This window comes from Anguilla anguilla, chromosome 10 (assembly GCF_013347855.1).
Source record: "Anguilla anguilla isolate fAngAng1 chromosome 10, fAngAng1.pri, whole genome shotgun sequence".
NCBI lineage: Eukaryota > Metazoa > Chordata > Actinopteri > Anguilliformes > Anguillidae > Anguilla > Anguilla anguilla.
The window spans coordinates 46687022-46702993 of NC_049210.1; the positions used below are offsets into that span (position 1 = coordinate 46687022).

The 15972-nt window shown below is 47.8% G+C and overlaps 1 protein-coding gene across 6 annotated transcripts in view; it reads right to left on the minus strand.

Annotated features, from left to right (window-relative positions):
- Positions 1-12247, minus strand: part of LOC118206278 (PDZ and LIM domain protein 5-like) — a 91847-nt gene extending 79600 nt beyond the window's left edge. For 5 of the 6 annotated variants that reach the window (XM_035378758.1, XM_035378756.1, XM_035378760.1 and 2 more), the window contains exons 1-2: positions 1732-1848; positions 830-1038 (exon numbers count right to left, since the gene is read on the minus strand). In XM_035378758.1, coding sequence (XP_035234649.1) covers positions 830-928 — 99 coding nt within the window. In that variant the 5' untranslated portion in view covers positions 929-1038; positions 1732-1848. Of the gene's footprint in view, positions 1-829; positions 1039-1731; positions 1849-12091 lie in introns of those variants that run through there. The other variant, XM_035378755.1, reaches the window with a different exon arrangement.
- Positions 12248-15972: the final 3725 nt, after the last annotated feature.

Genomic DNA, 15972 nt, shown 5'->3' on the forward strand with positions numbered 1-15972 from the left:
ACAACAGAAAGACATTTAATTCTAGTCATATATATTCTATATATTCTATCTCATGGAACAAATTCAGTGTTCCCTTCCAGAAACTTGCCATCACCGTGATGTACCCAATGTGAGACCTAAAAATGGAGATGACCAACATGGATATAAAAAGAGAGGTATAACAGAGAGATAGAAGAGAAGGAGAGAGAGAGAGAGTGGGACAGTTTTTTCTTTAAAGTAAGGCAGCATATGTTTTCCACAGTAAAGAGGAGGGAATGGTGTGTGTGTGCCTGTTTGTGTATGTGTGTGTGCGCATGCTGTGTGTGTGTGTGTGCATGAGTGTTTTTGTGTGTATGTGTGTTTGTGAGTGTGTGGGGGGGGGGCAGGGGGGGAGGAAAATCAATCACCTCATCTTTTTCACCACTCTACAGGCAGATGGCAGAGAGGGGGGTGGAGCCATTCTTGGGCTATGAGTGTCCCTGCCACATTAGGGGAGGAGGGACCGGGGGGGCTGGGGAGGGGGGGTGGTGGGGGCTGGGCTCGGGGGGCTGGTAAAGAGATCAGGGGCGGGTACTGAGAGGGGGCGGGGCCAGTTAGGATTAAAGAGGGGCGACCAGCAGCCGGTGCACCTTAAAGAGGACGAGGGGGCTCTCTGACCGGGGGGGGGGGGGGGGGGGGGGGGGGGGGGGGGGGGGGGGGGGGGGGGGGGTGAGGGAAGACTGCATGGGGGAGGGAAAGACGAGAAGAGAGGGGGAGAGAAGGGGGAGAGAGGGAGGAAAAAGGAGAAGGTGGACTCACCCTGGAGATGGTGAGGGGGAGAGAGGGAGGAGAAAGGAGAAGGTGGACTCACCCTGGAGATGGTGAGGGGCATGTTGAAGTCCTTCCCCCCCTGCAGTCTGAAGCCCCAGGGGGCGGGGCCTGCCAGGGAGACGCTGTAATGGCCGCTCATGGTGCTGCTGGCGCTGGGTCGGGTTACTCCGCTCTGACGGGTTCCTGCAGGTGTGTGTGTGTGTGTCCGCGGTCAAGGGGCTCGCTCGGTCCGACGCTCGCAAATACGACCTGCGAAACGACGACAACACGCAGTGAGCCGTCGCCGCTGCCGCCGCCGCCGCTGTTAACGGCGATTTAGCGCCATCACAAAGATGCCGTCGCCAAGGGCGCCCTACAGCGCTTTCATCTCACGCCAACTGAAATAATTCATACCCTGGGTTTATTTTTACCATATTACAGCCTCATAAAACCCCGGGCCTCGCAGTAAATGCCTCCTCGTTCCATTTAAAGTACCGCTTTTTTCTTTTTTTAAATGCACTTACATAACAACAGTTTGTCACACAGAAACATATTTATATACACAAGAAAGTTTGGACAAAGCTGCTCCAGCAGTAAAGTGCTTTTTTACAGCTTTAGTTTTCCATTTAAATATACAACTATCCGAACACGGGGCAAGCGTAAACGAAAACACAGACAGGTCAGTATAAGACAGCTACAGACAACAGAAAAAAAAACTGCAAATCACCGCCATTAAATACACTGCAGGAAGGAAGGAAGGCAATTAATAAAATAAGAAAAGGCTTATTGTTACCTTACGCTGGTAAAATAATACAGGAAGAAAGTGACTGAACCACAATGCCGCTGCCAACACAGAGCCTGACTGTGACCCACTGCCTCTGAGGCTCGAAGCACATGCATTACACATAAAATCCCCGCGTTTCACGTGCTTTTATTTCGGAATGTATATTTTCAAGAGTCTACCTCTGGCAACGTGAAGAGTCCTCGCACCTCACGAAAAAGCAATCCCGTTAGCCTGAGCAGTGCTGGTGCCCCAAAATCCCTGTCCGTGACACTGGCCCAAAGGGCGATGTGATGCACATTTATACTGGGGCAGACAGGACGGGGGTGCGGGGGGGGTGCAGGGGGGTGCTTGGAGGGGGAGGGGGGGGCTGAGGGGGGGGTAATCCTAGATCCAGATATTTTGGGATCCACGGCTGAGCAAGGCTGCCGCACTTAAGGCAGAACTCAGTCGAAAGCCAGCCGCAGCCCAAAAGCGCGCGTTCCCGCCGCTCGGATTAAAGGGTTTGGGGGGGAGAATGTTCCGGACGGCCATGTCGACGGCGTCGCCGCTCAAATGGAACGCACCGATCGCTTCCCCCCCCCCCCCCCCACGTATCTGACTCAGGCTCCGGGGAGGCCGATATTCACTTTCTGTTCTCACTTGGGGGAGATATAAATACCCCCAAACTTCACACCGCCTGCCGCTTGATAGCTCTCCCCTGCGTTCGCCCCCCCCCCATGCCCCCCTCTGGAGTCCCCCCCCCCCCATAACACCACCATCAATCCTGCAGGAGCCCTGAACCGAAGCCGCGCTTTTCTAACCTCCCTTAAGTGCCCTGACGCAGTCTAATGCAAAGCCTCCTCCCCCTGACAGCAGAAACCCGACGGCTAATTAGCCGCCTGCGCGCTAACTGCTACGCTCGCGCTAACTGCTACGCACGTGCTAATCGCTACACGCGGCGAACGAATCGCTTCAGCTCGGCTCCGGGGACGTGGAGCCCTCCAGCCCGCTGGCCTCCGAACGCCCCCTGACATGTGAACTGGGGGCCCATCCTTTCGTGGCAACTGCCCCAAAGTAAAACAAACAGGCCCTCCAGGACGGAGCAAAAGCGCGCTACAAGAGCACATTTTCTTCCCCAGGATGCCATTCATTAGGGGTTGAGAGACGTGCGGAGATACCGAGGCCCTGCTGGACGGGGGCCAGGTTCAACACTCGACCTCGAACCCACTCCCCCCCCCCACCCCCGTCCCAGCTCCTCCCAGCAAAGTCATCGGGGGGGGGGGGGGGGGGGGTCGCGGGTGACGTGACCAAATGTCAGGGAGCGGTCACAAGTAGGGGTGGGTGGTGGGGGGGGGTGATGTAACTGGTGATGTCACGGGGAGGCCTGGGTGGGGAGGAAGCGCTGATTGAAAGAGCTCAGGAAGACGCTGGAGCAGGCGTCGGCAGCGCAGGAAGACGCTGGAGCAGGCGTCGGCAGCGCAGGAAGACGCTGGAGCAGGCGTCGGCAGCGCAGGAAGGCGTCAGATCCGCCACCAGCAGCAGGTGAGTTTCCCATCAGAGACCGGGCCTGAGCAGCCGGGCGCTGGTTCTGCCAAGCGGGGACAAGGACCCGGCCTCACCGCGGCCGAAAAAAAGCCCCGCCCCCACGGGCGCAGGCTTCGCCGAACGGGCATGACATCACGCTCGCCACGGAATGACCTCACTCCACAGACCCAGGCTGAAACAGGAAGCTGAATCATCACACGGTTCTCGAAAAACTTATGGGGTGAGACCACATCTGAGCCAGCGTGCAACTTTAATGCAGCCGCTTGCACACAAAGCCACGAGTCTTTCCATGCGCAGTTACATAAAAAAACCTCAAAATAAGCATTATCTGACCCTCACTGCTGACATTATCTGACCCTCACTGCTGACACGATCTGACCCTCACTGCTGACACGATCTGACCCTCACTGCAGACATTATCTGACCCTCACTGCAGACATGATCTGACCCTCACTGCTGACCTGATCTGGCCCTCACTGCTGACACGATCTGACCCTCACTGCTGACTGTGATAAAGAGTTCTTCAGGCGTACCGGAACAATTGAATTATATCAGTAAATGTCCTTGTAATGAGGGAGCCATTTGCACCAACACAAAAACAGGGCCGTTCAGACGGCGAGCACACGCTCAGTGACCCGATCGGGACGGGACGTCCCGTCTCAGACAGGGGCGAGGAGACCCCGTGTAACGGAGCGTACGAGGAGTTCCAGAACAGGCCTGGGCCCGTGTCCGTCCCGACGGTGCCAGGACCTCCTCGGGCGTGAACGTGCCCATGGTAACGAAACGGGTAGCGACGCGTTGGTCACGGAGCGGTGCGCTGCGACGTTTTTCCCACCGAAACGTTTAATTCGCTGCAGGTTACCGTGGTGCCCATTACCAGCCCCAGGGCTGAGAGACGACTGGCAGGCCTTCAAAACGAGCCGCCAGCCACCGGCTTTTCCAGTTTCCGTTTTTCATTAGCTTGTCTTTCATTTACGACTTCATTACAAGACGCAACAAATCACTTCTGCCAAGGTGGAACCTCCCACACTTGTCTGAGATCTCTGAGATAAACCAAAATCGCAAGCGGGAATATTAACAGGTTTCTTTCACGGCCTGACTCAGCCTGTCCAGTGCAGACCGACACAGAAGCCAGCGAAAGACATCACTCAGTCTGGCAAAACATCTCTGAATATCAAAACATCGCACAGTCAGTCTGGCCGCTCAAAGGCCGTCAGTCACTGCTAAGCAGCCAACGGCATTTACAGAAAGCCAACATGTGGTCTGGGACCGCAGTTTAGGGACCTGGAGATCTCCTGAGCAAAGCTGTTTAAGACAGGCCGCGACACGGCAAATATCAGACAGGAAAGGCCGTGAAAAGAGTTCAAACGTAAACAGAAGCCATTCAACAAAGACACGGCGGACTTAAACAGCGGAAAAGCGTTTAAGAAACCGTTTAAAGGGGGCGTGTCTTTAGAAAAAGGCGGCGAAATGGGATACGGGACGGTATAGTTCTTCAGTTCTATCCTTCTACCTGGCAGGCAATTCACTGCACCTGCGGGGATTCCCAGACTAAACCTTTAGATTTAGAAATGAGGGCGAACAGAGATCGGAGAGGGAGTCCGGCATCAGAGGACAGGAATATCAGGGATTGAGAGGGAATGAGAGTAAGAAATAACAGACTAGATTATTAAAAATTAACATTAACAAATAGAAGAACAATTATCATTGCAAAGGAAAAGACAGGGGATTTCAGACAAATACAGAGGAGCGGAGTGTAATGAAGATAACTGTGCAATGGTGGAGTCTGTGAGGAATTACATAAAGCAAACAGAAAAAAGGGAGAAATTATGTAGGTGTGTAAAATGCCAAATGTCTGTGGAAGCTCAGCTTTTTTATCAGACAGGATGGCACAGGGTAGGTGCCCGTAGGGTTAGGGTTAGGGTTTTTTAACAGACAGGATGGCACAGGGTAGGTGCCCGTAGGTTTGACTTGACTAAGAAGCGAAAGGTCTTAATGTGTCAGAACTGCGGTACAGTGGTTAGATCACTGAGCGAGTACCTGGAGGCAGGGCGCACTTTTTCCCCTCGTCCGTCCAGGGTCTATTTCGACTCTGAGCGCTCAGCCCTGTACCCCCCCCCCCCCCTGCCCCCCCCCCCCCCAGCCTTTGCTTTGTCTGCCCGTATAAATAGCACGATAATCTGTCCCTGCCACCCACACCTCGCGCTCGACCCGCACAACAATGGAAGATAAATGAAAAGCGTCACTGCCACGTCCCAGCATTCCCTGGGGGGACCCAGGCCTTTAATACAGACCCCCCCCCCCACCCTGAGGGGAACAGCTGGGAGCTGCAGGGCCCCACATGGGGTGCCCCGTGTTTGAGTGCGTGCACACGTCAGCGGCAGGATTAAACCTCAGCCGGGACCAGGGTAGCTCAAGACTCAATACGCACGGGATTTGGCCTGAGCTCTGTGGAAAACCCAGGCATTTTTCCGCTGATGAATTCATAAACGCACGCATGGTCAACGTCAGGACTAACATTTAACCTGCCTATTCAGGGCTTAGATTCTGGTTTAAATTCAGGTTTCCCCTTACCGCCAAAACGCATCGGAATATTTTCATTTTAAATTTCAGCGGAAGCAAACAGAACTCTTCCAATGGACTCATCTGTGAGTTTCTCTCAGCACATCAGCGGGCACACCCACTAATGCTACAGTAACCTGAGGAACCCTGTCTGACTCAACCCCACTCATCACCTACTCAACCCTTCTCATCACCTACTCAACCCCGCTCATCACCTACTCAACCCCGCTCATCATATTCGGCAACAATCCTGGCTGAGTTACACCTACTCAACCCCTCTCATCACCTACTCAACCCCATCCACCACCTACTCAACCGCACCCATCACCTACTCAACCCCGCTTATCACCTACTCAACCCCACTCATCACATTCGGCTACAACCCTGGCTAACTTACACCAACTCAACCCGTCTCATCACAAATTGCTGTGGTTGAGTGCACCAAAGGCACACAAAAAAATTAGAGCGACAGGCCCAACTTAGTCCCTTCTTTCAGGGTTCTCTACCACAACATTAATCTTTGTCCCCATTAACTATGACCAATGCATTTAATAAATATCACTTAACGTCTTCACTTCAGTCATATAGCCCATTGACGACAAGAACAAAGTCAGCAGGAACAGGTCAAACGGAGGCTTCAGTGCAACAAAATGTCATAAATTATCCAGGGCCAAAGTTCAGCTTATCTGTTCTGTTCATGGGAAAAGTCAGTCGGAACACAAAAGGAGAAATGTCACAAGCGTATGAATTTTCACTTGACTCCATTGTTTGTCTAAGCTCCCCCCCCCCCGCAGAAGGAAACCTGGCCCTGTCCCAGCACAAACAGCCCGCAGCGTGGGGAAGGGTGGGGGTGGGGGGGGCTGACTACCTTTTAATGACACATTGTCAGTCTGGCCGTTTTATCCTGCCGTTCCTCTCCACCTAAGTCCGGTTAATCCCCATCTATCCTGCCTGCATTAATGTGCACACAGGCACAAGAACTCAAGAACTCAGCCCTTAATCTCTTTTGTCCAAACCCACCAACTGAGTTTATAGAAGTCTTTAAAAAATACATTAAAAATCATTTTTGGGAGGGCAGTTTTTCATAAAAACTTGAGAGCGTTCTGGGATGCGACTTATTACATTTGTTTACTTGCTCGGTCCTCATCACAGTTTGAGTTTACAGTATGACAGTGTCAACCAAGTATATGCTGGTGTAAACTGCCACCCACGGGTTGTGGTTTGAGTACAAATACACACAAGCAGGCACATTCATGCTCTCCATGTTCCAAATACACACAAGCAGGCACATTCACGCTCTCCATGATCCAAATACACACAAACGGGCACATCTCTCGCTCTCCCTGTTCCTAAAGAGAGTTGCAGTTTGCTTACAGTGAGAATGTTCAGGGTCAGTCATAGTTCTATCTTTAGCTCTGAAAATAAATCCTGCTTTAATTCAATAACAGAGGATTTTCTCTACTCTGACATGATTAAATCCTTTTAATTTAATTACATTTCAATTTGTTCCAGGGCAAACACTGAAACCAATAGGGTCGTTATCATCAGACCCTCATCAGATGAATGTGCACCAGTCTGGGAAACCGCACAAATTAACATGTAACCTAATAGCCCATCGCTGTGAATAATACTGCTTTTCCCAGATGCGGCACTGGGGGAAATGAACGCATACAAATCGCCCATAACCAAAACAGCCCAGCGTTTCTCCAGCATAGAGAATTCTGAGGGGCCCCTTTCGATGGAATTTTGGGCCCCCTTTATAAAATTCTGACCGGTGTCGGCACAAAAAAGAAACATAATAAATGCAAGCGCTGCGTTCAGTGGATTTCTATCATTTGTAAATGGCGGCATTACTCTGAAGTGGTGCTGTATGGTAATCAGCACCATGCACCAGGAAAGGCGCTTCTAAACAACGTAAAGCTACAGTACTGTATGCATGGAGGGCAGGATCAGACATCGCTGTGAGGTCACTGCATTTGGTCAGGCAGCCTAAACCTTGCTTCTTCTGCATCCAAGCACGTTCAATATTTTCTAAAACAAAAAAGTTTCCTAAATTGCATTTTATTCTTTTCACGTTTTCAACTCTGCAGATATGGCCCATAGAATAACAGATTTTTTTTAGAGAGTTTGTTAGGAGGAGCAAGTGAAAAGACAGTACAGTCATTATCTGATCATTACTGGCCATTAAAAAGGATAATTCGCATTAACAAGATGTGGTAAATTTTGGGATGTAATTACGATTAAAGTATCGCCTTGGCCTCATTTGAACCAGGAAAACCCTGGAAGCGAATACAGGGCTGTCCAAGCCTGTTCCTGGAGATCTACCATCCTGTAGGTGTTCATGACAACGAAACTGGCATAACCGACTATGCTAATTAGCAGCTCATGGAGATCTCTAGCTGTTGAATGGACGGAGTGTAGCAGAGTGGGTAAGGAACTAGACTTGTAACCGAAAGGTCGCAGGTTCAATTCCCGGGTAAGGACACTGCCGTTGTACCCTTGAGCAAGGTACTTAACCTGCATTGCTTCAGTATATATCCAGCTGTATAAATGGATACAATGTAAAAATGCCATGTAAAAGTTGTGTAAGTCGCTCTGGATAAGAGCGTCTGCTAAATGCCTGTAATGTAATGTAATGAATGAGGTGTGGCTTTGTTAGGGTTGGAGTGAAAACCTACAGGACGGTAGATCTCCAGGAACAGGCTTGGACAGCCCTGAGCCAATAGAAAATGAACCCATTCATCCATTGCTCTTGTCTGCTGCCAGGTGTGACAACAATGGTGGTGTGATGCCAACCCTCAGAAATGATTCAGCACGCTGCACAGCTCACTTCCGCAGTAATACTTCTATGGTACCATCGGGTGGTGGTGGATAACCTGAGCATCCTGAGACTGAAAATGCACTGTTATTGACCGGGTCGTATTACTCAACGGACAACGTCAATTGCTAATTCCAATTTTTATGAGCATTTGGCAGCCTGGAAATACAGCTCAGCCTTTTGGAAGAGGAGGTGGTCTGTGGCTTGGGGCCGGTCTTAGCCCTTGTATCAGGAGCGCAAGGCCCACTGACTCGTGCTGTAACTGAAGTACCTCAGCGAGCCGTTATCTGGCGGTCACAGCGGTCCGGGCCGCCGCTCTCTCAGATCTCAACGGGCCGATGACTGAGAGGTGCCCGTTTACAGAGGAGGAATTCTTCCGGCCTTTCGGAGACTAAGCCGCCCGTGTCTGCGGTAATCCCGCCAGTCCATGCGTCAGTTTGGCTGTCCGTCGCGCCCGCTCTCCGTCGCGCCCGCTCTCCATCACGCCCGCTCTCCCGTCTGCCGGCAGTTCCCACACGGGGCGGCCACTCGCGGTTACAGCCGGAATTTCCTCACCAGCAATGGAAAAAAAAAAAAAATTCCAAACAGCAGCGCCACAGAAAAGGGGGACCAGGTAAATTTTGGGGCGAGACATGGTAGGGCGAGTCTGGACTCTGTAAAAAGCGCTATACAAACAAAACAGATCTGAATTGATTTGATGACCCCCCCCCCCCCCACTCCTCAACTCCTCCTGCCACAGGTCCCCAAACCCACACTACAGACGTCCCAAACCAGAGGGAGAACCCAACCGATTTCCTCTCCTTTCTGCATCGTGTACTTTCACACCGCCACTTCCTCTCCGCTTTGAGTTACACTCCGCCCCCAGCTGCAGCTGCTGGATCTTTACGGCCCTGGTGGTCGGCCCGTGGATATCTCTCCCCTCGAACCCCCAGCGCCAGGCACCCGCGCCCAGGCCAACCTGGACTCCGGATTAAGTGTGCTTCTCCAGTTTCTCATCGTTGAGGATGATAGAGACCCCGTCCTGCGCAGGACAGGCTGTCCTTACCCTTTCCTTACCCTAAAGCATAATTTATAGTGTGTCCCACAACACTTCTGACAAGTGTGGCTCAACAAAAAAATGACGTACTTTCCACTGAGAAAAAGTGCCGCGCTATACTTTTTCCTCGATGTCGCGCACCTGTACAATTCTATGTCGCAGACACGGGAAAAGGCTGCAATGATCACCAAGCAGGTCAGGTGGGATAAAACTCACTCCGTCTCGCTGGATCTGCTCTCCATCCAGGAGCAGGAAGATGAAGTACAAGGCCATCCCATCCTTATCATAACCTGTCCTGTACACCACAACTGTCTCTCAACTGAACACACTGACTGATTAGACCGAGATATGACTGTACCATACACAGCAGACAAACACAAAGCGGAGAAGACACTGAAACCTATAATCAGCATAATTAAAAAGCAGAATGTCATTGCTGTCTGCGACTGCCAGCTCATCGAAGGGGGGTGTGGGGGGGGGTGGCACGTCTACCCACATTCACAGTGATATATACCCTGCTGTCACAGGAGCCCATATATTACCTGAGCAATCTGCAAACCACGCCTGACTCACTCACTCACTCGCTCACTCGCTCGCTCACAAAGAGGCACGGGCTAGTTCTAACAATACCGTTGACCAATCACAGGCCATGAAAAGGAAGAAGCACCAAGATGACATGCGATTCACTCCCACAGCTGTCATCTGGGGGTGGGGGGGGAGGGGTAGATGGACTACTAACGCTAGTTCAGACATACAAGCAGACATGACTTCAGCTACCATCATCAATGTTGCGAAACGCTTTACAATGGCTTCCCTACTGAGTCAACCCCTTGAGCAAGGTGTCACAGGCTGGGAAATATCACCCATGCAAGGCAGTCAATACCATTGATCAATACATAAAGATATGCCTAAGCGTCAATTTTCTGTTCAATTGGAACAAAGGCACAGCTACGTCACACACACAACAATAATTGCTTCCATTCAGGGTCTGTGCCACAATATTCAGTCTCACAGTTAATATAATTAGTGCCGTCCAAAAGCATAAATTTTCTCATAAAAAGGACCTAGTGGACATTCGCCTCCATGACTGGATATTCGGGCCTCTTATGATTGTTTAAACAATGCAAGTGAAATCAAATCTTGCTTTCATACATTGTATTTATATATTTATATATATATTTGGTAGTATATTTGGTAATGGGCTTCAGGAACTGAAGGTATTAATTACTATTTATTTGATCCAAAGACAAAAAAACGTAATAGATCTTAGGTCTCCAAGCAGAACCGTTCATTCAACACAGCTGAAAATATGCGGCTAAAATTGTAAAATAAATGCACATCCATTTACTGAGTGGCAGACTCCGCCAGTAATGTCAGACAATACTACGAGTTTCTGACAGAAGACAGAAATTTCCCCCGAGACACGGATTTCCTCGTTTCTGTCTTTGACTGCAAATTTCAGACAACCCAATTCAGAGTCGCCCCATTCAAAAGTGACAAAGGAAAATAAGGCAGCAATGGGAAGGGGGAAGCTTAGATGACGTGACAAGTCAAATAACAACGAGTGACGTTTCGGACAAGCAATTTTCCAAGAAAATATCTCGTTTAAAGGGGATAATGCTGTTCAAAGGTAAAAAGTGGCCTGATTTCGTAGGTTGACTTTGGTCCGATGTCCTAGGGCAGCGATAAAGCAGCCACAGCAGCTGTAGCCGAACCAAGTTGCGCCTGGGGCACTGGCTCTTTGACAAAGAGAGAGTACTTTCCTTTTTTTCCTCAGTCCTGCGACCTGTATTCAAACGTGTCGTTTCTATAATATGCTATACAAAATGTGTAACAGAACAAATGTCGACCATGGCGCTTACTTTCTCCGAAAAGCGGAAGCATATCGCGAATCACCACAATGCCAAAACGAAAATCGGCGCGCACACACAGCCAGCTGTTCGAATAACCTATTCTGGGGAAAACGCATAGGCTATGTGCCAAACTAGAAAGGAGTGAGTGATAATGACTAGTTAGAAACAGCGTGACAACCGCACACCTCTGCCAGTGATACACCAGCCTCTGCCTCGTGAAGGATGACAAAACTTTTAGTTTCATCCAGTTTATTTAAAAAATTTAATAAATAATAATAGGCTGTACGATCCCAAATGAATACATAGTTGGTATATAAAAATAAATGAAACCATAAAATCACATTAAAATATAGGCTACAATAAAATTCTATCGCCTAGCTATAGTAACTGGTTGTAGCTAAACAGTATCGATAATTAAACATAAAGTAACATTAACAATATAGATATACCATTTTAATAAGTATTTCAATAGTAAAGTTTTTTAATTACATTTTATCGTGCAAGCTACCTGCCAGACGCTGCACAATCAGAACGCTGCAGTACGCCTGCATGGAAAAAGTTGGGAACTGAATGAAGAAAGCACGTTTCATTCTAAGCTGCACTTGCTACAGTTCTTGTTACAATGCAGGTTTTCGAGATCACACCCCCACTAACTTCAGAACGCTGCTGCTCTTATTTCCGAGAGGTCGCGATAAAAAAGCTCCTCCACCTTCGCCCTGTACCCAAAATATACCGGTATCGCTCACCTCTTTGTCGGCAGCGTGGGTCTGTCTCAGTTCCTCCAGCTACTTTCAGCGCGAGTGCAATACGGCCGCCCGTGTCGCTGATCACAGAGTTCTCGCACCAGTTTGACTTCCGCTTCGAACTCCGCTCGTCTCGCTTCCCCGTGGGTGGAGGTAAATTCCCCCTATCAGATGGCGTCATTTAAGCGGTGGGACGGGCCAGGAAGAATAACCAAACAAAAAACAAATATTGATAAATACAAAGCGTGTGACACGAGACTGAAAAGAGACGTATGTTGTTACTTATGTTGTTGTTGTAGACCCAAGGAAAGGGAAACGAAAATAACAAATAAACAGTTTTCAAGGGCATGTTCTAAGAAGAGTTTGGCAGGTAGCCTAATTGAACGGATCTGAACTGGTTACCGCAAAGTGTAAACCGGACAGTAACCTGTTTACACTGGCAAAAATGTAGTTTCGGCAGTTGCCCACATGGGACTGCGATTTCCAGTGCGTCCGCCAATAAGTCATATTTTACTTAATATCAGTCAACAGATTGGTTCCTACGTTTCCAAAATTCTTCACCTCAGAGTTTGACAACTGAAACACTCTAATCAAGGAAGAAAACAAGGTGTCTGTTATGGTGACTAACAGCAGAATGAGTATGGAAAAAGTTTATTCGTAAATGAGGGGAAATAGATGGGTTTTTTGCCCACTGCTTTCTACATGAATAGCCATCATATGACAGCTTGAGGTTCTGTGCTGTTTTAGTGATGGTTTCCACGTTTGTTGGCCACCAGAAATCTCCTAAAAATGCTCAGGCACACCAGAAACAGGAGCTGACTAGCTTTCATGCTGTAGTGCAGATAATGAAGAAGGTATCAGGCCAATGCCATTGCCCAGTAGGAGATGGCAAACATTTGGCATCTATAGCACCCATATAACCTTTCAATTCCAACCATGACATCCATCCAGTCAGCTTCAATGACAGGGAAAGGGAAATCCGATATGAGTGACGATGAGAACCCAAGGTGTGAATATGTGTGTGTGAGTGTGTGAGTGTGAGTGTGTGCGTGCGTGCGTGCGTGCGTGCATGCGTGCAGTATGTAGTGCATACCTCATGAAGTAACAGAACCTGCACGGTGCTGACACAAGTCATGTGATTTCAAGGCGTGGTAGGTTTGCATGAATACGTTAAATTACCCGGGGAAAGGACACACTGTACACGATCACCTACAAGTATGGCTGAAACCCTACTGAAGCACTTACACAAAGGAGAGAAGATTACATCATAATTTCTCTTCAGTGACACAGGTGAGCAGATCACCTGAGAATGTCCCCTTAACTGACAGATCAACCCCCTTAACTGACAGATCAACCCCCTTAACTGACAGATCAACCCCTTTGACTGACAGATCAACCCCCTTAACTGACAGATCAACCGCTTTGCATGGGCGACTTGTGGATGTATTTCCATCCTTTTTCTGTGACATAATTATCCACCACTAACAAACCCGACAGCAGATTCTGTATCCACTGGAGCTTTCAAAGGAAACCAAGCCAGAATAAAATGATATAAATATGTATCCAGAAAGCTGTCAGTAGCATCTGACCCACTCCCTGCCACACATCAGTGTAGATCAACAGCTGTCGTACTCTTTAATCACAGAAAGGTGTGGACGGCCCTGTCACTTGCTAGGCCCGATTCTTCTTCACTGGTGGACAGTGTGTGGGAGGATAATGTACAGTTTCTGCATCAGATCATTGTTCAGTCTCAGGATAATGGATATAGGCTGTTTCTGCTCTGAAGTGCTGTGGTTGGACAGGTCTTGTGTAATGGTCAGCATTAGGGTAGAGTTACTGTAGGAAGCCCCATCATGCATTGGTTGGTACAGGCAGGTAAGTTTGTATTTTTTGGCAGCCTAAAATGCGTCCATAATATTTATTATGCGCACCATCAGAACAGTTCAAGGGCCATGTGTAGCCTGTGGGCAGTGGATTAGCCACCTCTGATATATAGGCCAATCCTCAGCAAAACAAACAGGAAAAATCATATTATGTCACAGCTGTGCACTGTTTCAGTTCCATAATGGCTTGTTCACACGACCATCAGTACTTTACTGTTATAAATGGCAAATTTAATAAACTGAGATCACGCAACGCAGTGATGTCAAAAAAAGAAAAGGAGTTCAACACCGAATTCAAATTAATATTACTCTACCAGTGGATATGGCATGGGAGAGGATGGTAAATAGTGAGAGAGAGAGAGAGAGAGAGAGAGAGAGAGAGGGAGGGAGGGAGGGAGGGAGAGAGAGGGACAGAGAGCAAGAGAGACATAAAAGAAGAAATGAAGAATAACTATAAGGCAATTTCAAAGTTTTATTGTCAGTCCAAGTAAGACCTGGACAGTGACTTTAGCATTTTCATTAAACATTTAAGAGTGAATGTACAGTGTAGATAGTCTTCCAATATCAAAAATGGTCAGGATTTGAAAAATATAGCAATATAAAAAATAAGTACTACTATTTACTACTACCACAACAACTAATAATAAGAAGAAGATGAAGAGAACTTAGAAAACTACAACAATACATTTTACAAAAAATCTATAAATGTGTTCGTTTCTCTCAGTATACATGCACATTTATTAGAGCAATAAATTACAGTGACAACTGCATTCCAGGACATCTGATGAAAGAAACCTGCTGATCGCATTCTGCAAATATTTAGTGAGTGATTCGTTTCGGTCTCACTGACTTCAGTCGCGTGGTATTTTTCTAACCGCTACATACCCACCTGTGAGCTAATGTCGTTACTTAGTGATGTAATTCTTTCTTGTAAAGCTTTCTTGTGGCGTTGATGCTTCTGTGCGAGTTAATGGCTTCGCAGTCTCCATGTGAAAGACAGCACTGACAAGCTATTGATTGCTCTGAGTGTAAAGTCTTAATGTACAAATATTATACATTACTTGATCCTGATATCCGCCTAGCATACTCCGTCTGTTACAGTAACTTCTTCTCTGATCATTGAAACTGTACGTTAAATGCTGAGACACGACCTGAGGCTAAAATTATAAAAATCCATTTGCAAATATGTAACCGAACAAATAGTAATTATTTCAATGGGCTTCTAGTTCCCTCTAGTGGACAGATATAAGTTGCACTTTAACTGTAACGTTGCGGTTACAGCAGGCCTATGCAATTCTCTTCAGAGTTCTTCATAGTCCAAGTCTAAGCCAACCGTCCTTTGGTTTAAGTAACAGAAAACAGGTCCACTCTGCTCTGGCGAATACATTACACAGTCCAAGGAATGTTCCCCGAAGAAACAATAAATGCTTAGCCTACTTGAATATTCATATTGTTGGCCGGCATGACAGAGTTGAGTACAGACCTGAGGAAATGAAGTGCTGTATTTTGAGTAGACCTGCCAGCAGGCCCACAAATGAAGAGCAGCCTACGCGTGGCTGAACACAAAAAACGATCGAGGCTAATTGCGGGAATCATAGGAATTGTATCTTCAGTATTCAGTTTCCATTCAAGGTTAGGATTCAAATTCCGTGTTGCCATTAAACTTTAACCGTGATCGATAGGCTACTCCGTGAACATAATCGATCAAAACACGATGTGAATAATTTATTAACACTACTTCAATAAATATGACGTCACGATTTAAAAAGGTCAATTCAAGCGGAAATTTCAGAAGAGGGTGTTTATGTTGCAGCTACAATAACTGACTGAATTGTTCATCAATGCGCGCAGTTCATGTTGAGTCATCATATTTTGTGAATTAATGCATTCTTATTTTATATTCACTGGCTAAACAAACCAAGACGCCTGAATAAAGAGGTATGCACATTTCATTTATTCTAAATTAAACACAGATGAATTCATTAAAAAAATTTCCGACAA